Here is a 26404-nt window from a genome sequence, read left to right on the forward strand (position 1 = left end):
AGAACAATGATTCAGAAAAGTACAAGAAGAATAGTCTAAAATATTCTTGGTTACACAATGTAAGTAATTATAATGACTAGTTGATTCTGATTTTGAATACCTCTGTATTCTACAGTTAAATCTAAGTTCTAAATATGTTCATGTGGCTAAAAGGATAATATAATCTAGGCATTTATATAGCTCAGGTTGTTCTGTACACTTATCATATGACAAAGTCCAGATTTATCCTTTAGATTGAAATGAGAAAGGAAAATTTCATGAGATATTTTTATTTAAGCATCTAATAAGGGAAATTATTCCAATAAAGGTAAAAGTCCCTACCAATGCAAAATTTTAAGGATACATTTCTGTCATTATACATTATTTTGAAATATAACATTTCTTCAACACATCACAGAAATTATATAATTTTAATTAAAACCCCTTGTGAAATAATGCTAGTATATTTTACCTTAAAATGTGTACTAATAAAATATTTCAAATTAAAATAGAAGTGTATCTGTTTAATGGTGCATTCCCTTTCTAAAGAAAGACAAATAAGGACAAGTTTTTACTGAAGTCAGAAAGTAAATTTTAATTTAAGGATTTTTTCCTAGCAATGAATGGAATTCTTTAAAAGAATGCCAAAGGAGTAATACTTGTTCTTTAGGCAGTTATAATATAATCCAAATGAAACTATTTGTGTTTTGAAGTAAAACTTCAGAATAATATGAAACATCTGTGCATAAAAGAAATAAAAATGAACAATCAAAAATGAACACTTAAATCTAAGTGCCCTTGAGCAAGTAGAGACTAAACTGGGATAGATTAATCATTTGTGAGTTTTGCCATTTGTTTCTATCATTGAATAATAGATCAGAAGTATTCCCTTATGCAGAATGTTCTTCTCTAGGTCTTCTTAATATCACCTAATGTCAAAAAATATAAACACTTGACAAGCCAGGTACAGAATCTAGTCTGCATTACCTCTAGTCTATATTTCCTTGGTTAGTTGAGTTTAACACGTATATCAGACATAGCATAGTCACAGTGCAGTCCTCAAGGTGTACAGCATGAGTTCCTCAGGCACTATGTTTCTGAATTCTGCATAGCACATCAGCCTAACTGGGTGGTTACCTCAATAGATGTGTTTCAATAAGTGAACATTGAATAATGGGTTTATATCTCTATTGTCCTTAACCACCTCTGAACTTCTTAGACTGTTGTCTTTAAGATAAGTCTGGATGCATTTTTAAGTTCTACATTACTATAAAACTACCAAGACTCTAGAGAGAAATAGATTAGTTTGTCTCTTTTATTTAAATTAGAAAATAGATGCTATAAATGGTTGTTATTACATCAAATAACATATGGTTTTATTTACTAAATGTTTAATTATGTACATATATATGCATGTATATATATACACACACATATATATGTATGTTTACTTGAGATTTTAGGCCCTTGCTTGATAAATTATTATATATAATATATATGTTATATCAAATATATCACAAATATAACATATGCTATTTATTGTATATGTGAGTGAACTGAGAAGAGTGTATTTCTCTATTACAGTGACTTTATCCCAACATTTATTACATATGTATTCACCTAAGTTGGAGTGAGCAAACTTCTCCATAAAGGATCAATACATATGTTACACTTAGTGTCCACGTGGTCTTTAGTCACAACTTCTCAAGTCTGTTCTTGTAGCACTGAAACAATTATAGATAATATATAGGTGCATAGGTGACTGTGAACCACCTATGTAAATTTCATTTACAGAAAGAGGTGATGTCCTGAACTTGAATTGGAAGTCATAGTTTGTTCATTCCTCTTCTAGGACATATGAAAAAGATGCTAAATATACTCACATTCTAATGAACTATACCTATTACTATTGTGACTTCATTTCTACCACAGCAAAGTCTAGAAGGATCACTAGTATTGATGATATATTAGGTATTGATATTATTTCGCTTCTTCTAGATAATATCAAATAATTCTTGCCCAAGTACCTATGAAGTCATTTAGCAGTATTATTAACTCTAATAAATCAATTGTATTAAATCAATAGTTATGTAGCTTGATACAAAGCTTCAATGTCCCATGCTATAAGCCCCAGTCATATTTGGCTATTGAAATTTAATTAGTTAAATACAATTAAAAACTTGGTTTTTTGGTTATACAAAATGTCTCAGTGTTCAATATCTACATGTGCCTAGTGGTTACCTACTAGCTAGATTAGAGATCATATCTATTATTGTCAAAAGGATTATCGAAACTGAACCAAAATACTTATACAACCATTAAAGACAAACATTCTCAAAGAATTGGTAGAAACAGGATGTGTCAGAAGGAAATAAATTAGAAGCTTTCAGGATCTATGATTATTACGTTTTAGAATTTCAAAGACTTCCATTCAATACTATTACCACAAAATTTTCCTAGATATTCATATAATAATACCCTTGTAGATTTAAAAGGAAATTATAGTTCAGGAACCAAGATATAAATGCCATCCATGAAGCCATTCACCCAAATTGTTAAGACCATCAAATTGCTTCTTGTAAGTTACTACTCAGAATGTATTAAGTAATTTTAAGAAAATTTAATTTAAAAATATGAGATTGTATGAAGATATTATGGTTTTCTGCAAGTCATTCTCTGTATGTATAGAACTGTTTTATTTTGTTATTCTTCCTCTGCCCATTTACTTCCTTGTCCATGGCAGTAAAAGTAATTTTATTTTTATTTGCAAATGTAAACTCTAAAGAAACTTTGATTAAGAAACATCCTAGCTTGTGAAGGCTTTTTAGCTTCCTTCACAGATTGTCACTTAAAAAAATTTCAGCATAATATTGAGATTCTAAAGGAAAGTATAGTGGACAGATTTTAATTTTTTAATTTAGTAAAGGAAAATAGATTTGAATCAATTATCCACAGTTTTCAATGTATAATCAAGAATTTTGACAATATTTAGCTGTTGAATTGCCAAACTATTAGCAACCAAGAGATTTGATTAGACATCCATATTAATAAACACCTGTCACAATAGCTAACAGATGTTCTGGGAATACAGCTAACACAAAATCTAAATTTAAAAATTTTGGTTGTATTCCTCTCCAATGTGGTGCCTAAATTAAACTTCATGATCTTTATCCTATTTGTCTTACTAAAATTCAATGACTATAATAACTTCTCTCAGTAGATAAGTGCTTTTTATTTTAAATGAGTAAAATGTTTTCATTGAAATTAAAATCTATTGCAAAAAAATTGAAATTATCAATTAAAAGTGCATTAACAAAACACTAGTGGTGTGTGTGTGTGTGTGTGTGTGTGTGTGTGTGTGAAATATACACACATACATGCTACATAATTTAGGATCTACTATTTTTAAATTCATGATAATTAAGATCTAGCACATGTAATTTTAATTGGTACTTGTGTAATTTACATAGATTTACAATTTTTGTATTTGTTGCATGCTTGTCCTTTTAATTTAATGTGCAAAACTATTTTAAATAATATTTTCTCTTTCTTATAGGAGCATATTTCATTAAAATAATATATATAAATACTATGGGCAAAAAAACATGGGTTGTGTGAAAGAAGTAAGTACATCTAGGACCAAAAAATATATCTACAGTTGAGCTGAAGAAGGTATTTTATTGCATAAATATGCATAATTTTTTCTCAACACAACTCCAAATATGGAAAATTTACTACACAGATTAATATAATTTTTAGGCAGTATTCATTCAAGGGAGTGTCTTCTAGTTCACTGTACAAGTAATGCCAACACCACATGGAAATAGCATTTATATAATTTTAAGTGTACAAAGTTGTTCTATATATCCTTACCTACTCAACTCCAGAAATTACTCCAGGAATAGGCAGTATGGCCATTACTATGCCCATTTTAAATATGGTAAAACTGACAGATTAATTAGGACCTGCTTATAAGTGGAGATTCTCCCTCGCCTCCAGTTGTGGTAAATTAGCATGGATGTCAAGATTGTTAGTATTGCTGGCATCAATTTTGGCAAAGGCAAAATCCAGTTGTTAAATTAGTAGAAAAATGAAAGGATAGTGACCAAAATAAGCAAAGGAATATATATTATAGGTGGTGTCCAAGGTTGAACAGGGCCTGAAAGAGGTTTCTAGAGAGACGAAACTTTGTTTATATAAGCTGTGTTTAAACACACACACACACACACACACACATACACTTTCAGATGATGTGAAATTAATCATGGTTGATGTTTCAAAATTGATGATGACCCTAAAATGTATATACATATTTTCTTGTATTAACTGGTTTATTTATACATAATCTTGGTTAAATGTCAACATTTCTAGTTCTGTGTTAAAGATCATATTTCATCATACTAAAAGTCTAGTTCTAAGTTAAGTTTGAAATGCAAAAATTAAGTTTCCTCTTCCTCTCTCTTTTCTTCCCTCCCTTTTCATAAAGTCACCAGATTTCTAAAACCCATTTTTCATGGTGTCAATTCTGACATCTTAGTTCTTTAGAGAAACTTGGCCTTAAGTCTTTAAAGACAAGTTTAGCATCTCTCTATTAGATGCTGTCTGTCACTATAATTATTTAAGAAAGGTTCAGCTTGTTCTTCCTACAGTTTTATGTCACCTTCTCTTTGCAATGGAGGTGAGTTTTGATAAGAACACTGTGCCACATTCATTTCTCCAGATCTGTCTAAATCTTGAGTATAGTATTGGGGATATTTTCCCACCTCCCTCTTTTCCCTTCATTTGGGTCTAATAAACAATCTATCAGTTTCTACTTTCATGTAAGGAAGGGATTTTCATTCTTTTTCTCTTTGCTTGTTTATTATATTTAACTTGTTAAATATCACCTTTCTTCTTAGTATTCTAAAATGCATTTGTCAGAAAAATACAGTGTCTTAACATGCCAGATACCTGAATCCAATCTTTCAATCTTGTAGCAAATATACTATTCCATAGGATAGATGTAGGTAGGACCAATGTATGGATACAGCAGATTTTTGCTCCATTTAAAGCAATTGCTAAAAAAGCTATAAATCCAATAAAAAGTAACCTATCCCATGGAGTGATGTATTCCCAGTGCTAAAATATGCAATCAGAAATTAGATAGCTATCAGTCATGGAGTTTGTAGAAGAAAGAAATTAGATGCTTCGTACACTTTCTGGGAATCAGACTGAAAACTGAGTGGATATTAAAATGTAAAATTATATCTTTTTGTTTTTAAAATTTAGTCATTGCTATTATACACCTTCTACTCTCAATTCCAGACTTGATGCAGGCCTTATATCTTCCTTCAACTATTATTCTCCCCAGAACCAACCAATTGCCACGATTATCATCTGAAACTATCTTATTGTTTGTTTACATGTTTATTTGTTTTTTTTTAACTTTACTGTCATCTTATAAGTTTTAAAGCTTCATGGATGCAAATGCCTAGGAAAAATCCTGGTATGCAGTAAAAAATGTACAACTAAATTTAAGGAACAAATTAATGAACAAATGATGATTGAATAAACTGTTTTTTCTACTTGTGCATGCATGAAGATATAAAAGGGAAGATAATCTTGATCCAAATGATCTTTGCATTGGAGTGTCTACTCTATCTGCATTGTAATTGCAGAAGGCAGAGTCCATGACTTATTCTTGTTTCTGTCCATCATATTGCCCAGTAATGTGTCATATATTTAACAAATAATCAATAAAAATTTGTCAAATTATGAGATAGTTAAATTGCTTTACAGAAGTGAAATACATTTTCTACAGAGTCTTACTGAAGTAGAATTTTTAATGATTAGAGATAGGACAGAAGGAGGTCACATGTTGGATTTTTTGGTCCCAAGGATTTAAAAAAAAAACAAAAAAAAAAAACAAAACTGGCAACTTAGGATGGTATAAGCATAGGGCAATAATCAGAAGTAACAGGTTGAATTGACCCCTGATCTGCCAGTTTCTGAACTCAATCAAGCCACTAGCTTATATGGATATCAGTATTTTCCTTTGTAATTAAGGGTAATAGTCTCTGCTATTCCTAGACTCCAAGTAAGTTTTGTATATCAGAAATCAAGCAATCAGTGGGCAAATGCTTTTTACTTTACAAAATGCCATATAATCAAAACTTACCATTCAGGGTAACATTAAAACTTCTGTGAAATCGAGGGTCAACAATCAGTTCCACCCACAAGGAACACTACAAGCAAGCATCTGCAGTTTTAACCAGCAGAGAAGCAGAGGTGGGAAAAGTACAACAGGCAAAGAGACAAAAATAAAAAGAGAGAGAAAGAAAAAGAGACAAGAGAAAAAAGGAAGGAAAAATAGAAGATAAAATATGCAGGGAGTGATTGCAGGGGGAGAATGTGACCAAGAGGGAAACAGAGAAAAAACCAGCAAGAGAGAAAAGAATTGTACCTGGTGGGGATTTGAGAGTTACACTCCAGATCAGCACAGAAGGGTGGAGGTTTCTAATCTGAGGTTTCAGCCATTTCAAAGTAATAGACTCGGTGAGGTCAGGGATGAAGCAGGATTCTTTGTTTCGGTTCCACACAGAATTAACCAAAATGATGTGTTGTCACTTGGAAATGGAGGAGTCCAAATGACGCTGGTCCAGTGCACATCAGGAATGGGTTCTTGTTCCCTGGTATTGGAGAATAAACACTAAGCACCTAAGGAAGGCCAAGACAAACATAGAGAGCAAGTTTTATTTCAAAAAGTGATATGAGACAATAAAAGGGGACTTCAGAGTCAAAAGCCAGTGGGAGGTGTGTGACTTGCTTTCTTATAGACCCCAGAAACCCCCCATTTAAATTATTGTCTTTTCTTCCCCATATACATTACTAAGGGCAGAAGTGTGGAGGTTAATTGTTAGCAACACAGAAGTGCCAAGGAGCACAATTGGGAAGAACCCATTGTTCTCTCTTTGATAACCAGTTATCACTCTCTGGACCCTCATCATTTATTACCTACACTGACTGCCTGACCTTTTGCCCCTGCCTCAGTTTGCTGAGGAATGTGATATATCCTGTCCACTTAAGCTAGGTGGGGTTGTAGGTGAATTGCTTTTCAGCAAAGAAAGCATGTGAGGGTCAGCACAGTGGGCCCATTTTATAGAATTACTCTCTTAACCTCATGTTCCCTCCCTTCTCCCCTATCTGTCCCCTAACACCAAGATAAAACAACATGTGCCTTTGCATTGTTAGAATAGAAACTGCATCAGGAACATATGCTCATGCTTATTGAGAATCTCTTTTCTTGGGTGTTTGATATTAAATCTAGTTTCTAAGAGTCACACTAGTAGAAGGCTGATTTCTAGTTGTGGAAAAGGCCTGAAGAATCCTTGATATAATCAGTAGTGCATAGGACCTGACTGTCCCTTCCTTTATGTTCAGTATGACACAGGTGAAACCTCTAAAGTTCCACCAAAGTGGCCCCACAGTAAGTTTTCATGTGCATTGCATAATAAGTTGAACATGACCTTTTAAAAGAAAATTAAATCATTAATCTCACTTTGGTAATCCCTGGGAGCCTTGTGACTGTGGGATGTCTTAGCTCTCACAAGATAGAGCAGAACCTACAATTTCCAGTCCTTCAGTTATTTGCCATGTTTCTAGAAATAATGGCTATGTTTAAAAATACATTGCTCTTTTGTTCCTTGGACCTTTCATTATTTCTTTTGTTATTATTATTAAAATCTGTAGCAATGTTTTCTGGGTTTCAATTTTGATTCCCCTTTGAACTTAGTTCTTTTCTGATACATAAAAAAAAAAAAAACTGCTAAAAACAATTCCTGTTGTCTTTTCTATAGTGTCTGTGCACAAAGGGATAAATTGCTTCTTAGTTATTCTGTAACTTATAAAATATCTCCTTCTCTAATAGCTAGCATCTCAAATGAGAAGCAATACAAACTTGTCTTTATGACCATTCATAGTTTCTATCTGGAACTAATTTCAAAAAAGAGAAGGATATGTTATAGATGATGATAGCATCTTGAAGATGAATGCATATTGAATTTTTTTGAATAAAAAGTATTTTAAGATATTCATTCATTGCCTAATTTTAATTATTCAAAGATGATTATCCATTGAAAATTTGACCTTCAGTTGAACCTTCAAAAGAAAACATCCTTTTCTGATTTCTACCTTTCTTCTTGTATGCCTTCTAATTATCTTTTGTTTGCTAATACTGAAAAGACCCAATAATATGAAATAAAAGTCAAAACCCTGAAGTTTATTTGCATTTTGGGTCAATGAATTGATTAATTTATGTCTTGAAACATTTTGCAAGGACTTTGATATGTAAGTCTACAGCTGGTCTCTCTGTGTTCTCTGTCTCCAAATGCTCTGGAAAACCCCAAAATGAATTAACCATGGACCATTTGTTTTGGTACTGGGAATTAAACTCAGGGATCTCCTAACATTGAGCTACATCCCTAATCCTTTAAAATAAATTTTTATTTTTTAAAATCTTGAAACAGGATCTCACTAACTTTCCCAGCCTGTCTTTTAACTTGTGTTCCATTCCTCCTGCCTCAGTCTCCCTGGTAATTGGGATTACAGTTATGTACCAATCACACCTGTCTCCAACAAGCTCCAATTCTTGTTCAAGAGCTAAGGCATGCATATATATAATTCTAAAGTAGAAAGGAGTGCAGGTAAGATGGTAGGACTATTTGAATGAATTAAAGATTTTGTTTTTGTTTTTGTTTTGGGCAACAGAAAAGACCTTTGCGGGGTAGAGGGAGCTATGACTTACACTAATTTCCAAAATGAGGTTATAAGATATTCTTTTGGAGAACAAAAAAGTATTGCAAACTTTATTTGTACTTGTTACCTAAAAAAGAATTGTACCCTCATGGGGCTTTAATATAATTGGCATTGACACTCTCTTTTTAGTATATATCCCAGAGAAGAGAGCTCTATATCTACAAGGGTTGTTTATATAGCCTTTATATATTTAATGAGGTTTTAATAGTATCTAAATTAATGTGTGTCAGCTGATTTTATGAATTATACTGTTTCATTTCGATGAACTAACACTCTTAAATATGAAATTCATTGTCTTGAAACTTTTAGATATCATGGATTGAGTATGGTTAAATGGAGGTCCATGCAAAGAGCAAAAAGATGTCAAAGTTGACAATTCTCTTGTTCTTAGAAGACAATGTTGTCCAGTCAAAATAAAATCAATGATGATGGAATCAAAACTAATAAGAAGTAGGTCAATAAAATTAATTATCAAGAAGACTGCTTTAAATAAGCATTTTTATTCTCTAATACTCACTTCAGGTTTTGTTGGGGGCTATGCCATGCGGACTATGCCAAGATGGCGCCTGGCAGCCAGCCAGAAGTTGTTTTGATCACATCAGCGGTGAGGAAGTTGGTTAACATAAACACACTCAGGTGCTTTATCATTGGCCGTACTCAAGTGTGTCCATGCACACAACGCGTGCACATGTGTTCCCGAAGTGCTCCTGCTCATGCCTGCTTGTTTTGACCTTTGCTGTGATTGGGCAGTTGGCTCCTCCAGTGATCTTTGCTTAGCTGGCATGGCCCTACCCTCTGCCTCCTGGAGGGAATATAAGCGGGCAGTAGGCAGAAGGCAAAAGGCAGTAGGCAGAAGGCAGATCGCAGATCGCAGAGCGGAGGACTAACAACACACCTCTAGGTCGCAGATTACAGTACGTGGGACGCACCACTAAAAGCACCTCTGATAGACAGAGCCTTTAGCACGCACCTCTGGCACGCACCTCTAAGAAGAAGCAGCAGAACTCTAAGAAGAAATAGATCTCTGAAAGTTTAGCAAGCCTTTTTCTCTAAAACTCCCTCTCAAAGCCTCTCTTCCTCTAAAATCAAGCAAGCTTCTTTTCCTCTATAAGCTAGAGAATAAGCAAGCAAGCAAGGAAGCAGCTCAGGAATAGAAGTAGTTTATTTCCAGTCCACCTCCAATAAATACCCGGAGATTGTTGCTACAGGCAGTAACAAATATCCGCGGGATTGTTGCCGCAGACGACGACAAGGTTTCTCCTCAAAATATTGTGTCTTGCGGTTGCTTTCAAACACATTATCATTAGTAAGACAATTAAGTTTATTTTGTCTTTACTTAATTTCTTTACATTGTAAAGAAACATGCTCTAATATGCTTTATAATATACATAACTTGTCAGCACAATAGTACACCTATAACTTAAAAACATATCTAGAGAGAGTTTAAAGGTACAGCATGTGTCATTCATTCTATCCTGGACAGCACAGGCTAAATAAAGGCTCCAAGGCAACCTATTTGGCTAAAATTGTGGATGTTTTGCTATTTAAAGCACAAAAGCTCAATGTGAAGAAGGGATGCCTTTGGGATGCCAGCTCCTGACATAAGCACTTCAGCCTTCTTGGAGCTGATCCCATGGAGCTACCACAATGTTAATGATTTCAGTCTTCTGGGAAAATGTCATTTTTCCCAGTGAGAAAAAAAAAAAAAAAAAAAAAAAGTTATTCAGTAGCAGAGTTGTAAGCCACTGAAATGAACTGAGTTTCCTCCTGAGAACTGCTAAGTCATTTCTATTCTATTCAGAGTAACCTCCCTACCATTTGACTGCTGGTTTTAGTTCATATTCTTTTCTTCCTAAATAACCCCACTTAATTGGAGGCCCAGTGTCTCCTGTTTCAATGAACATTTTCAAAACAAGAAACACTGGGGTTTGGGGAGGAGTTATAGGCAGTAGAGAACGGCAGTCATCTCAACCTGGTTTAATATGTTCCCACTCCATCATTAAAGTTTTCAAAAGAATTCTAGCAATATGGAGACCTATTTTCAGAAAGAGAGAATTGAATGGAATAGATCCCTGGGAGAAAAGGGTGGAGATGCTCTGTAACCCAATACATCCTGATACCATGACCCATTGCAAATTGCTAAGGCAGCATAATAGCACCCATAGCCTTAAACAAAGAGCAAAAATGTCTAGAAAGAAAGAAACAAACAAAAAGAAGCTATAACCCCGGTTTATATTATTATCAGTATAGCACCATCCTGTAACAACATGAGACACTCAATCTACTTAGTTATGGGATGCATCTATTTTTAACCCCATGGCAAGTAAGTTTTAGGGTAAGGGTACATACAGATGAGAGAAAGGATTGCACATCTGGGAATGATGTTAAGTAATTGCCATTTTACCATATTACTTTAAGTTATCATTGAGGAGATATCAAATGTGTTGTCTTATATTGCATTAGACAAGTTATCAGGTATTGAGCCTGATGAGGGGATAAAGAAGTAGCAGTAGTAGTAGTAGTGTGGTGGGACACAGGTTGAAAAGCGACAAACAGCACTTGGAGAGGAGGAGAACTCCAAACTTTATTTTATGCTGGTAGGTCCAGAAGAGAATAAAATCCAAATTCTGAGCCCTGATTCACAGTTTTGCACAACAGTTATAGGTTATTTGGCATCATCTTAGACCTGTCCTATCATTAGGAGATACATTTTTTTTTTGTTTAAAATAATTTCTAATCTACCCAATTGAATGCCTTATATAGGGTCTGTAACATGTTTGCAGAAAAAGGTAAGAACAAAAGACTCTTCACAGGCATTTGTTAAATCTCTAGCCCTGAAAACCTGGCACAGGGGTTTACATTTCAAGAGGGAGTAGTCAGATTCCTAGAGATGGTTATTCACAAGCCAAAAGATGGGAGAGACCTCTGGTTATTTAGGTTTCTGGAAGAAAGGATGACAAAGGGGAGGAAAATTAACCCCCTTTCCCCAGGAATAGGTTTCCTATTATAAAGTTTTTATAATTTTATTTTACAATTAGGTCTGGTTTTGCCATCACAGTAGTAGTAGTAGAGTAGTAGTAGTAGTAATGCATATGTGTCTGAACTACAGCTGATTATTTCAAATTTTAAATTCAATTTAACAATTGACTTTGAGTAACATTACAGTATGATTATTCAATAAAATCTGTAAATAAGTTGAGAGCAGCAACAGCACATTAATATAAAAACTAGCTGCATAAAACAGAACATCTTGTCATGCTCAAGCTGAAAATTGAGAATGTTAGGTTTTGTAGTGTCCTAAAGTCTGTCATTGTACTCAACTAGACAAGGGGAAAGAGGGCATGCCAAAGATCAGATGGTGGGTTCTTATCATCTCAGAAACAACAAAGCCTGAGACTGGTGACAAGTCAGGTTACCGAACAGTCCTATATCCCATTCATTAACTGTGATAGGTCTTAACAGAGGTAATGTTCTTTTCACCTCCATGTGTTTCTTCATCTGGACCTTAGGATAATATTGAATCATGAGCAGAGGAAGAAGTGAGTCAGTAGGCTTTGGTAAGGTCAAATGCTAAATAATAATGGGCAAATTATATAGTTTTCCAAATGGAAAATGATTATATTCTGAACCCCTATGTTATGGTTTGGATGTGAGATGTCCCCCCAAAAGCTCGTGTGAGACAATACAAAAAATCATTTCTCAGAGGAGAAATGATTGTGTTTTAAGAGTCTTAACCCAATCAGTGAATTAATTCCCCTGAGGGGGATTAACTGAGTGGTAACTGAAGTGGTAGGGTGTGGCTGGAGGAGCCATGACTTTGGGTTACATATTTGTATCTGGTAAGTGGAGACTTCTCCGCTTCCTGATCATCATGTGAGCCATGTCCCTCTGCCACACTCTTCTGCCATGATGTTCTGCCTCACCTTGAGCCCTGAGGAATAGAGTTGACCTTCTATGGATTACCTCTGAAACTGTGAGCCCTCAAATAAACTTTTCCTTCTCCACAATTATTCTGGTTGGATCTTTTAGTTGCAGCAGTGAAGATCCTGACTTAAACACCCTATAATTTGGTGTGATATTAAAGAAGCAGGGACAGCCAGTACATCACAGTGGTTTAAGGGAAAGCTGGAAAAAAATGCCCAGGCTGTGTAAGAGATCATGCACATGATTAATGCTGAGGCCAGTACCAACAGGAAAAAGAGGGACTCCCACAATCAGAGAGTGTGATTGTATTTACAGTACACTGGCTTTGATTAATGTGCACACTCAGAGAAGTAATGTGTAGAAGGTGAGAAAAGACGTGTTTTCAAATGTTGATGCTGAGTACAGATCTCCAATTATGGCTTGAAAAGGTGTGGATGAATAATGACTTACAGTCTCTTTCAGGGGGCATGTAGGGAGAGGTCACAACAGGGGCAGCTTTCCCATGTATAAGGAAAGATAAAAATGACTTTCTTTGTCAATTTTCACTACTCATATGAATCTGGAGAGTCACTACTGAGAAGTTTATCCCATATTTCACAATTTCAATAACCAAGAGCTTGTGATTTTAACTATAATATTATCCCTACATGACCCCTGCAAATATTGTGTGTATTGTTTTTTAACATCTTAATGAAAACAGTTCTAGAGTTTTCAAATCATGTGGATCTCAAAGAGGAAATGTACATGTAATAATCACCTGAAGCTTGGTGCAGTGGTGCAGGTCTGTAATCCCAGCAACTCAGGAGGCTAGGGGAGGATTATAAGTTCAAAGCCAGCCTCAGCAACTTAGCAAGACCCTGTCTCAAAATGAAAAATAAAAAAGGGATGGGGATGTAGCTCAGTGGTTAAGTGCAGCTGGGTTCAATCTCTGGTACTAAATACACAAATACATAAATAATCACCTAAAAATATTTCTCCATTTCCTCCAGAATGAGATTCCTCCATTCTTCTTGCCACATCACAGGTTTGCTTTCAGTCCAAATGTGTTTTATGTGTAGCACCAAGAGAGCAAAAAGGCAGGATAAATTTTAAAAAGTGTGGTATATATGGAAAGAGAAAAACACCAGACATACAATGTGTCTCCCCAGGTAATTCTGATTTCCATAGTTATCCATATTTCCCCAGGTTGCCCCTTGGATATGAATTTTAAAGGAGCATACAGCTAGCTAACAATTAAGAACCAAACTGGAGCCTTTCATTCTCAGTTGGAATAATATTGGTAGTGTTAAAAAAAAAAAAAAAAAAAAAAAAAAAAAAAAAAAAAAAAAACAGAAAAACAATTGAAGAAACAAATTGCAGAGTACTGTCAATTTGTTCCAGATGATTTGATCTAAATTCATGGGACCAATAGCTTTCTCATAGGAGGCAACTCTGGCATTTTGGTAGTGATTCTGGAATACTGTAATAGGCTGAATAATGATTCCCAAGACATCTATCTCCTCTCACAACCTGTGAGTGTTATATGGAATAAGGGACTTTGCAGATGTAGTTATGTTAAGGATTTTGAGTTGAAGAGATTATTCTGAATTATCTGAATGGCTCCAATACAGCAAGGGTCTTTGCAAGACAGAGTAGGAGAACAAAAAAAAGGCCACCAGTGTGATAACTGAAGCAATGATAGTGGTGATGTGCTTTGAAGATGGAAGAAGAAATCACAAGCTAAGGAAAGTAGGCAGCCACTAGGCTCTGAAAAAGGCAAGGGAGCATATTCTTTAATCAAAACTTGCAAGAGCAAGTCCTACTGATGCTCCAGCTTTACCCTAGTGAAATTTATTTTGGATTTATAGTCTTCAGAATGGATAAAATAATAAATTTGTGTTGTTTTAAACCACTAAGTTGTTAGCAATTTTTTACAGTAGCAATAACAAATTAATTACAAGGATCATAGTGTTTGAAATGCCAAGGTGCTGGGTAGGATAAATCAAACACAAGCTCAGAAATAGGTCGGCAAGGCAAAATTGTACTGTATTTCTGCAGAAGGATGCTCCCCCAAAGGGAATCCAGCAGCAAGCACACCTGGGCGGGCAGTCCCCCAATATTTATCCCTAATGAAGCACTGCCCCTCCCTCTGATAGATTGTGGATCCTATCTATGAGATTAGCTAATTCAAAATTGGGGTGGACATGGAAAAGGGCTTCAATTGTGATTGAACACCTGTTAGGAAATTTTTAAAAATGGCTCCATTCTGACCACATGGTTTCCTAACTTATATGGCTGCTTTATACACATGGAACTCAAGGTGTAATAAACATGCCTTTGTTGTGTTGCATTGCAGGTTAACTTTGATAGAAAATAAAACATGAGCCTTACAATGGGAAGAAGAATAAGAATAAATGACACCAGAATGATGCCTCTTGTGGGTTGTAGGGGAAGCAGATTGGGATGCAGAAAACTACCAACTCCAGTTTTCTCTTTAGATGGATGCATGAACTTTCTCAGCATTGGAAGAAGAAAGGAGAGTGACAATGTTTCTTATATGGTTATGATCTTTAAATGTGGTAGTAAAACAACTTATTAATCATGGTGGAATGAGACAGACATCATTACCCTATGTACGTGTGTGATTACACGAATGGTATGAATCTGCATCATGCACAACCACAGAAACGAAAGATGTACCCCATTTGTGTACAGTGAATCAAAATGCAGTCTATAAAAATAAAAAAAAACAATTAAAAATCAGACAAGCATTAGGAAAGAATCTCTACTTAGAAGCCACAGTTTTCACCAATGTTAAGGGTCACAAGAACATTAATGGCTTCATTATTCATTCTAGTAAACTACAGATGGTCAACCCTGGGTCCCCATCAGTAGACTACATTCTCAATGAACTAAAAGTCCATTGGGGAATAATAATAACTTTTCCCCAGAGGTATTTACTCGTAGATCCCAGTAGAATTGAAAAAAAAGAAGAAGAAAAAGATAAATGTGAGATCATTGATAAAAGAAATTCAACCAAAGAGAGAAAGAAAAATTTTTAAATGCCCCTTGAGATTTGTTCAAGTAGCAAAGAATGATGCTTTAATAGGACTTCATTCAAAACAGTGACTGGGAATCTCTAGATTGTGTGTGTGTGTGTGTGTGTGTGTGTGTGTGTTCCTTTGCAACATGTGAAACAGTCAACTGATTCAGAGGTATCTATTGAATCTATTGAATTTTAATGCTTTAAGATGCACACTGAAAAACCTATGATGATATTCTGACCATGTGATTTAGTTTTAATTGGCCCCAAATGTACTAATGACTTAAACTCCTTGCTATTCAACTTAAACTAACCTCTATTCATATACCTTGGGAAAAATTAAGGAATTTTGAACTTCAAAGATACTATTTCCTGGTTAATAGGGTAAAAATAGTAAACATCAGTCATAGAATGGGTGGGGAAGTCAGCACAAGACATGAAGTGCACAATGATAGAAGTTCCACGACATGAATGCCAACTCATAAATGTATGCACTGCAAAACCTCTGCACCACTCTGCAGCAGTGCAGGGTGTGAGAACTGAGTAGAGTGAGAAAGTTAATCAATTGCAAGAGTTTCTGGGACAGGAAAATCACAGGATAAAGCCTATTATTATGTGTATTTTCAGTATAATCTGCAGTTAGGAAGAACCAAAGAAGTGGGTTTTACAAAAGACAAAAATCAAAATATGTGTCTTGTTGACCCCAATTTTGCCCACAAATTAAAAACCAGCAACTCTGATACAATCCTTTATTCTAATCCTACTTTTGTTTCCTATGGTAGGTGTTTTCCTCCTCTGGATTCTGTAGTCTATCTAGGATTTGATAGTGATACTAACAGTTTAAGAGGAAGTTGGGGAGTTTTAAAGTTGAAGAATAGAAAAAAAGATTTATAGCTTACACTTTATTAGAAAACTAGTTTGCAGACTTGAAGAAGGGAATCCCGACTCCCTATCCATACGTGCACACAAATAGAAAACTACAAACACACAATCACTACAATAGAAGTGGCAGCAATAACATAGTGTTACCTAAGTAAGTAGTCTCCTAGAATGATTCCCCAAATTTCTCTGAAATAAGTCTCATAAGTTTCATAAACAAATACAATGATAAACAAGACCAACTCTCATTACATGCACAAAACAGAACCTCTGTAATTTTTGTTGTTAATAGTAGTCTCTACATCATGACAATTTCAAAACAAGAAATAGAATTGGCCTGTGCCCAGGCAGAGTATCTGTCTTATAATTTCAGTTGTATTGGTGTAGGATCTTGATTCTTTTCCAAATTCCACCATCTACTTGGTGACATCCAAAAATTTCACAAACCTTTTGCTGCTAAAATGAAAAGTATAATATATTGGATGTCAACACCCCTGGGAAGTATGTCATGAGTTCACAAAGCCATTTTCCTGGGCCAAATTTTAACACATTTCCCAGCCTTTGCACCTACATGAGTCCTTATATATATTCTGGAAAGTGGATATGAGTGCTATGTACTAATTCTTATCCTGTCCCTATAGTCTCCTGTGAGATCCTCTAGTCTCATTCTTTTCAAGTGTTGGATGCCTGGTTGCAAAGGATCCCTGAAGAGGGTCCTGGGTTAGCACTGGGGTTCTTGAACAACTATGTGATACTCAGCTTACTACCCCACAGTCCAACATAACTGTAATTTGAGAGAAAAGTGAACTTGACTGTGTTAGGCCAATAAGACATTCTGATGTTCTTATACACATTTAGATGTTCTGAATAATATGGAACAAGAAAAGAAGAAATGACAAATATATCTATAATTGTATAATATATGCATAATTTTTCAGACATATTTTTACTCTCTCATGGAGCAACATCATTTTGAGACTTGAATCCCAAAGGTACCTCAGGATTCTAATTACTCCAGATGATTGTTAGCTGATTATTCACTAGCTGATTTACCAAGGACTTTTATAGAGTTCTCAAAACTTGAGAATGACACTTTAAAGGGAAAGTAATATTCAGAGGGAGAAAGTTGCCTAATTCATGTTTCATGTTTGAGTAGTAGAGGAACATTGTGTTTTTGTTTGAGTGTGGTAACTCTCTTCATTTCAGCATTTGAGTTGTTTTCATGATAATTACCTTTTTTTTTTTTTTTTTTTATCTAATACAGAATTCTAAGTAAAGGGAATTCTGGTAGTTCCCTTGTAGAACTAAATCATTAATCCTGGGAAGTTATACTACCATAGAGATCCATCACTAAATGGAAATAGATTGTATAAGAAGTTAAAGAACAACCTTCAATAACACACACACACACATACACACACACACAGAGTTATATGTGTATGTATTTTGTGTTTTTTTTTTTCTCTTGGCTAAAGTATGTTACAGACAAGGCTATACAGAACAATATTGTCAGTAGATGTAAGAAAGAACTCAATGTCATGAATTCAGTTGGTATCTGGCAAGTGCTGTATTATTTAAATTTAAAAAAAATCAAAAGTTAACTTTTATAAAATGTCATTTTTGTAAACAGAGAAAGAAAAATTTGCATGTGATAAGCACCTACTACTACATGCCAAATATTTTGTAATACATTTAATTTTATATTCCTTATAATATGAAAAATACCACAATCATTATTTTAATGAAGAGAAAACAAGCTCAGACCAGCAAAAGTCATTATTTACTTAAGACTAATTGACTAGTAAGTAAAATTACTGGAATGCAAATTAAATGTATGTCCCAAGTCCATATTTATTTTATTCTATTGCAGCATCAATTTGAATACTATAAATAAACAAAATGACTATGTCTAAAGTCAAGGCTTTCAGATAAAAAATCCAATTGCTATATCATAAATTAACATTGAAATGCAATCTCCATTCTAGTATGGCACATGTGATATCTAAGTTCAAAGGTAGTGTTGAAAATGTGGGAAGAGGAAGGAAAGGTAATTAGGGTTAAAGTCAGAAGAAAACAACACTATCTCAAGAAACTCTTGGACAGTAGGCTTCTGGAGCCCCTTAACCATTGGCCATGACCCTGCAAATCTATGCCATGTAGAATATTTTTACATTTTTCTAGGACATAAATTTATGCAGTATTGCTTGAGGTTTCTGGGTGTGAGCAAGTCACTGTTGTTGGATCTCCTAGATACCCAGTGCCTGAATCTAACATTCAACTTTGCTCTCTATTGAATGCATGGTAACTCTCATTAATGGCTAAAGAGAACTTCTGGTATTTTAGTTTTAACTTAGGAAATTAGTCTTATGGGAGGCGGTATAGCACAACTTTTAAAACAGAGTCTCAGGCCAGATTGCCAAAGTTCAAGTCCCAGCTCTAATAGGTATAAGTTGTGTAACTTGGTCAAGATATGTTTAACTTCTCCTCTGTTTTCTTGTCTACAAAATAAGGATAATAACAATTCTAAATTCAGAGGGTAATTATGCTGGTAAATTTAGTATGTGAATGGAATAGAAGTTAGCATGTAGAAAATGAAAAATGAGTTAGATATTATTATGGAGGAAAATATAAAATGTCATTGTTTCATCTATTAAGTGAACAGTGATGTCATGGGACTTACTCAAAATAAATATAAGCACCAAAGGAAAATAAGATTAAGGTAGGACTGGGGTTGTGGCTGAGTGGTAGAATGCTTGCCTAACACAGGTGAGGCGGTGGATTCAATTCTCAGCACCACATAAAAAAATAAATAAATAAAATAAAGGTATTGTGTCCATCTATAACTAAATATATATATATATATATTTATTCATATATATATTTTGTATATGTATATATACATGAATATTATTTTAAAGAAGATTAAAGTAAAAATTTTTGGTTAAAAAAGGAGAATAATTTTGTTATCAAAGATTTAGTGGCCACAAAGTACAAATAATATAATTGAGTCTTCTGGTTTGTTTTTACTCAGTAGCAGAAAATATCAAATCATTTCATTTTTCCTCTGTCCCTAAAAATACAAAATAAATATATGAAATCATTTGCTGTTTTTGGTTCTTAAATCTAAACTCCAGTTAATTGAATTGTTACTTCTAATTTCTCTTGCTTAATCAAAAGAAAGAAGGGAGGAATCCAATGTCAGAAATGGGAGTAGAGTCAAGGATGGGACAATGTCAGAAATGGTCAACGGGTTTATGTTAAACCAATAAATTAAATTTCAAAGGTATCCCTTTTACTCACCTAATTAAAATACCCATGGTATCTTCATCTCTGAGTTATTGCAGGGTTTCCCATTATACCTTTTAACTTATAATTTTAAAAGTTATATTTTACTTTTTAAATTGGCAGATAAAATTGAAGACATTTATTGTGTGTCCCAGAATGTTGTAAAGTATGTATGCACTGAGGCCTGGCTAAACAAACATGCATCACCTCACATAGTTGTCATTGGGCAAGCCCTGCACCCAAGAACTCCATCTCCCCTCCTTTTTGGGAGATAGATTATTATCATAACCTCAGTTCATTAAAAATTTCTGGCCTCTGGTTTCTTTAAATATTTTCAAATGTTTCAATCGCCTCTCCTTCCTCCTCTGGGCATCTTTCTCTGTAGGATTCAACTCAAATGATTTAAGGCGCAGTTGGCTGACAAGAAATCCTGAGACCCTATTATGAAAATGAAGGCAGCAAACAACCTTTGAATGTATTTCCCAATTTAAAAAGCTTTCATTACACAGCACATTTCAGGCAGAGAATGTTAAAAATTTATCATAGTTTCAGTAATTGTGCCTTCCTCTGGAAGCTTGGCATGCTATGGAATCATTTGTAAAATGTGGATTTTGTTTGGCACTCAGTAGGAAGCTTGCCAACCAATACATTTAATTAAGGATGTGGGAAAGGGAATGATTGTGGTCTGTCATAGTGTATGATCATTGCTTTTAAGTTCCAAACCTATTGTTGTTTTTATGATAGTTGTTGCATAACAAGATTTGTGTTTAAAGTTAAAGGTGATTTCTCTTTTATCAGCCCAGGATTTTTATACAGGAAATATATTATTTTGAGGGAAGGGGTGCATTAGCTGCATTCCTTAGATCTCACTCTCTGTCTATTGTTTAAGCTACCAGAGCTTTAGCTGCTCTCCTTAGAAACAACCTTTGTCCATTGTTTAAGACCTTGAAAATTGATGCATTGCCTTTTGGGAGCTTAGACAGCTTTATTTAAGTTTAACTTTCTCTAGAGATGCATAGAAATAATGAAATGCAATGCCTTTCTTGAACATAACTATGTACATAACTTCTAGTCCTTCCTGATGCGTAAAGTAAATTTGATAAGAGCAACTTCAATATTGTAATGATTAATGTTGATTTTTTTTTTTAATTTCAAAGAAACCTATGTCAGCAGATTCAGAGAAGTTTGATGATAACCATCTCTGAGGCCAGATTCTCATTGTGTTACACACACTATGCTATTTTCACAGGAAAACGCGTCTGTAATAACTTTGAGAGGCACCACAGAAAGGGTGCAAGGATAATGGAAGGGGGCTGTATGGGCACAAGCGTTTTGGTATTCAGGTTTTCAGGTGTAGAATTCTCTGATCACTTAGTTTTGTATGAATCTCCTCTTTTTTATCACGACATAGCTCTACCCTTCTTAGTGAACAAAGATATTCCTTTGATAACAGATAATACAGATTTAACGTTAAGGTGTTTACCCTTAATGTGAGTCCAAGGTATAAATAACACATAGACAAGAATTATTTTCACTCCCCTTCTCTTGTAACTCCACTATATTTTGAAATCCAAAATCTTTTCCTAATCCTGACCAGTTTATTCTTCTCTCCCACCTTCCTTCTTATCCCTCCTCCCCATAAAGCATCAAAACCATTGCTTTAATGAACCATTCCTTCAGGGTCCCATTCTCTGCTAGGGACAAACAACAGAAATCCAGTAATCAAATCTTTGAGAGTCTGTGTAGTAATACTGAATAGGTTAGGAAATAGGGAAAGAAGAATTTTTTAATTGGATGGAACAGCTTCCTTAATTTTGGTAACCATTCATCTGTTTTTCTGGAATGAGGAAATATAACAACAACAACAACAACAAAAAATCTCCCTGTCTAGTTGCACACAGCTCACATCTTTGAAGAGTGGAGCTCCAAATAAAATAATCTAGATTTGAAGGTATCTGACTGCCCTTTCACAGTAATTTGCAAAAACCAGTAACCATTTTCCTCGACAGAAATGCTGGTCTCATAACAAAATGGTCAATCACTGAAGAAACAAATGGAAGGTTGCTCCAAAAATGTAATAAGTACCCTTTTTTTTATTCTTTACCTGCCTGCAAAATCCTAAAAGCAATCCAGCTTGTATTCAATGGCATTATGAAACAAAATTGTCTTAAAGTAACAATGGCAGCAACTTACATGTGTGAATGCTTGCTATGTTTAAAGCAACATTCAGAACACTATACAGAAATAACTCAGGTGGTTCTTAGAATGTCTATATGTGGTAGGCATGACTGTTGTCACTGAAGAAACAGGAGACACAGAGGAGTTATTGATATTGCTTGATGTACACATAGTAGAAAGTGGTCTGTTTTGGGGAAACAAGTCAAGATAATACGAATCCAGATTTACTCAACTACTATGATGTACTTTCTTTTTTTTATACTCTAGAAAGAAGAGATTAATTAAAAGCAAGAAAATAGATTAAGGAAGATTGGAGAAGGATAAAAATATCCCATGTACTTGGCACAGTTGCATATGCCTGTAATCGCAGGGGCAGGGAAGGCTGAGGTTGGAGGACTGTGAATTCAAAGCCAGCCTCAGTAATTTAGTGAGACCTTAAGCAAATCAATGTCTCTAAATAAAATGTAAAGAAAGGGCTGAGGATGTGGCTCAGTTGTTAAGTGCCTCTGGGTTCAATCCTCAGTATAAAAACGGAAAACCAAGCCAAAACCAAACAGAACATGTAAGGAAGAATACATAAATGGTGTTCTTATAAGTAACACTGACTTTCTGGGACACTCTGAAGTTAGAGTTCCATTATTTTTTTACAAGCCAATTCCTCCTTTAAAAAAAAAAAATGCTCAAACCGTGGTATTAAAATGACAGAAATGTGAGGTAAGCAAAACAAGATCAAACAGATGTCAAAATCTTATAAAGAAAACCAGGCCACCTGGACAGTTCTCTTGGTTAGTACAAACTGTGTACATGGGTTGTCAACTGTGTGACCGCTGATAACATATATTTCTTCAAAACAAGACTGGATCATTATTTGAGATGAACAGAAAGTACCTCTTTTCAGTACTTCTGATGAATTGTTCTCAGGCCTAAATTCATTTTTTGTCTGGGAGAAAATTTTGACTAATTGAAGCATTGCTATCAGCATTTTCCTTTGAAGTGATGCTAGAGTAAATAGATTTACTTAGGTAAGGCTTAGGATATCTTGTTTTTGAAGCTGGAAGGACCAATGCAGGGTCAACTGGGAGAAGAATTTGATTTACGCTCCTGTGTTAAATGTCCCAGATTACACATTTGTCAGGCCTGGACTTGCTGTGTTTGAATTAATTATGAAGAAAAGTTAATGTGATAAAAACATTATACAATTAAATAAAAAACTGTAAAAATGGAAAATGGAAAAATTAGAAGTAATCTTGCTGATAAAATTCAGTTTTAAATGTATATAATGTCCAAAGTATAATTTTCCTTCCTAGAATCAGGAAATTATCATTGTCTTTAGGCATCTTTGAGATGTCCAAGAGCATTTCTAAGCTGTGATTTACAATAATAAACACCTGGGAATGAAGATCCAATGGAATTTATCTTTTCTGCAGTATTTTCTGAATCTTAACACAATAGAGCTTTGTTTTTTTAGAAAAAAAATTCATGTAAGACTGAAGTCAAATTGGAACCTATCAGAGATCAAAGCATGTAAAACTAACTGCCAATACACTGGGATGCAAATCTTTTACATATGCAAATATAGATGTTTATCCATCAATATAAATATAGATCTATTTTTTATGAACCACTTAAACTAACATGCATTCTTTTATTTTCAGAGGCAAAGGTCCACTAAAGCATACAACTGATGTGATATATGCGGCTAAAATGATATCAGAATCAGGATCAAGGATGGATGTCCTCGCTCGACAAATTGCTAACCAGGTGAATTGTTTACAAATGGAAATTGTGAAATCCTTGCTCATTGCTCTTTGCCATTCAAACACTAATTAGAGCAAAGATGGATTTTTATTCTATTGTATCTTTTGCTTAAATTACATTTGGGTTATTTTTCATTTTATAACATTACTATTATACAAGTTATTAGCATTAATATACAAGCAGCAATAATGTTATGAAGCATTAGTAATTTATAAAGTAGACAATTAATTCTAAGGAAGCTTAATTCTTTTTAGGGAAGATTTCTTTTAGTTTTAAATGTTTTCAAATTATTTTTAAAGTCAGTTTTTTTCTTTTCAAACACACTGTTTATTTTAATTGGAAGTACTAACGAAGCAGTATTGTTTTCCTTGACAATTTATATTGCTTATTTTTGCTCTTCAAAAATGAAGACATTTCATAATTGTATTATGTTAAGATTCCTGGGTCAATAATATATTATAACATGCTATGTAAAATTAAAAGACAAATACCAATTAGTTGAATACTAAAGTGTAGATATTTAACAAAGGAGGTATATCATTTTTATGGAGACTGGTGTTTCTAAACACTTTGATTTCCTTTCATTAGATTTCTCATGGCTCTTTTTCAATTTTCTAAGTAGCAGCTACATTATTTAAGTTACCTTCTTACTAACTTTAATTGGAAAATTTGTCAGTTCCATTAGTTAATGTATTGAGATATTCAATTAATATTTAGACTGGAGTATAACATTACTTTGATGCCTTTATATTGAATTCAACTTCATAATACATTTTAATTTCCCCTTAGGAAAACACTTCTCTTTTTAACTTTGCACTTCTTCCATATCATTTCATATAATTCCACATTCTGTATTATTTGTGTATGCAATATGAGAAACAAATAGAAACATAATAGCAGAGAAAAATATTGTTAAAGTCCTTGAATATACCTATCTTTTCAGTGTCATGACTTCAAGAATTATACAAATTTTACTAATCTTATGTTTTAGTACAAATTGAGTATCCCTAAAAATCCAAAAGCAGATTTGATATTGGAAAAGTTTTAGATTTGAGGGCACTTTGTTTTTTGAATTTTTAAATTATGCATGCTCAACTAATAAAGTCCATACGTTTTTTCCAAAATAAAAAATAAATAACTAAATAAGTCTCCAAAATCTGAAACAATTCTGCTCCCAAGTATTTCAGATGAGAAGTACTGAGTCAGTATGTAGCACTTAGAGTTGAAAGCAAATCATATTCTGATATGTCGAAATGTCCACATCTGAATAAATGACTTAAGCCCACATATGCCTATGTTTTTTCTTATTTTAGAATTTTATTTTATTCACTTTCAAAGACAGGCTAAATATTTGTGGAATTGGTGAAACCTTAGTACTTTACACAGATTTACCTGTATTGATAACTTTTAACATAATACTTCCTGCCATTTTTTCTTCTGTATATTTTGGAATACACAGTTTTTAAAGTTCAAATAATTGTGTCACTTGGAAGTTTTTTTCTTACGTTGGTATTCTTTAATTTGACCAGATTACCTTGAAGCAGGTATGTTTATAATATAACTTTATTAAATTGTGTCATTGTTTTTAGCATTATTCAAATTGTAAGACAGAAAGCAAAGTTACCATTTCACTTCCATATAGCTTTGACATTTTACGAGAAGCTTAAAGAAGCAGTCCTTAACGAAGAATTATGGGTGACTCTCTTTGGCCTTTTCATTTCCTGTGGTATAGTAGTTTCAAGTGAATTACTTCTGTTCTGAACAAATAGGGTTCTGAAGAATCAAACTTGATAATAAAGAAACAGGCTCTGTTATTGTAGTGACCATCTTGGGAGATTGTCCATGAAAGTGTTCTGATTTTTGTTTAAATGATTGACAAATTTTAGACATTAAATAACAACTGATTTTGATTGTGCAAAACAATAATGAAAGCAAGGTGATTTTCCATGTCTAATGCATACTATGAAAAAACTTTACTGAGACATTAGTTACTGTCTAGATTGTTCAATCAAGTAGTTCATAATTTTTAAAGAATTTCTATGATGCTGTTTAGTCTGCTTTTTACTGGAGTGTCAGAAGGTCAATTGCTAATTAATTTCCAATTCTATCCAATGTAGACTCAAAATACATAAGTTCATATTATGTTGTAGTATAATAAATACATATAGCATTAGATCAATTTAGCTTTATTCTATATGATTTCAAAGCTCATATGTAAAGAGAATGAAATGGGATCAGACTAGTTGAGGCTTCTAATTCTGCTTGCCTGGCTCTCTTTCTTCATTCTCCCTCCCTACCTTACTTCCTTGAACATGTGTTTATTGTGTGTATACCAGGTATAATTCACCCGTCAGGAATTACTGTCAGCTAACTAGAAAGAGAAAAACTAAAACCTTGTTTAATTATTTGTGTATATTTATATTATTCTAATTGTACAAATCTATGGGGTACAGAATAATAATTTGATACATGTATACAGTATGTAATGATACTATAATTATGATAGTTAACATTTCCATTTCAACATTTAAAATTTTTGGATTAACATATAATAATTGAACTAATTTATGCAGTATAGTGTGATAA

General features: G+C 34.0%; 1 protein-coding gene across 3 annotated transcripts in view; it reads left to right on the plus strand.

The window, feature by feature from the left end:
• Positions 1 to 26404, plus strand: part of CTNNA3 (catenin alpha 3) — a 1874587-nt gene that overhangs the window by 1774571 nt on the left and 73612 nt on the right. For all 3 annotated transcript variants that reach the window (XM_079135772.1, XM_079135773.1, XM_079135774.1), the window contains exon 16: positions 23716 to 23821. In XM_079135772.1, coding sequence (XP_078991898.1) covers positions 23716 to 23821 — 106 coding nt within the window. The remainder of the gene's footprint in view (positions 1 to 23715; positions 23822 to 26404) is intronic.

This window comes from Sciurus vulgaris (genome assembly GCF_902686455.1).
Source record: "Sciurus vulgaris genome assembly, chromosome: 4".
Lineage (NCBI taxonomy): Eukaryota > Metazoa > Chordata > Mammalia > Rodentia > Sciuridae > Sciurus > Sciurus vulgaris.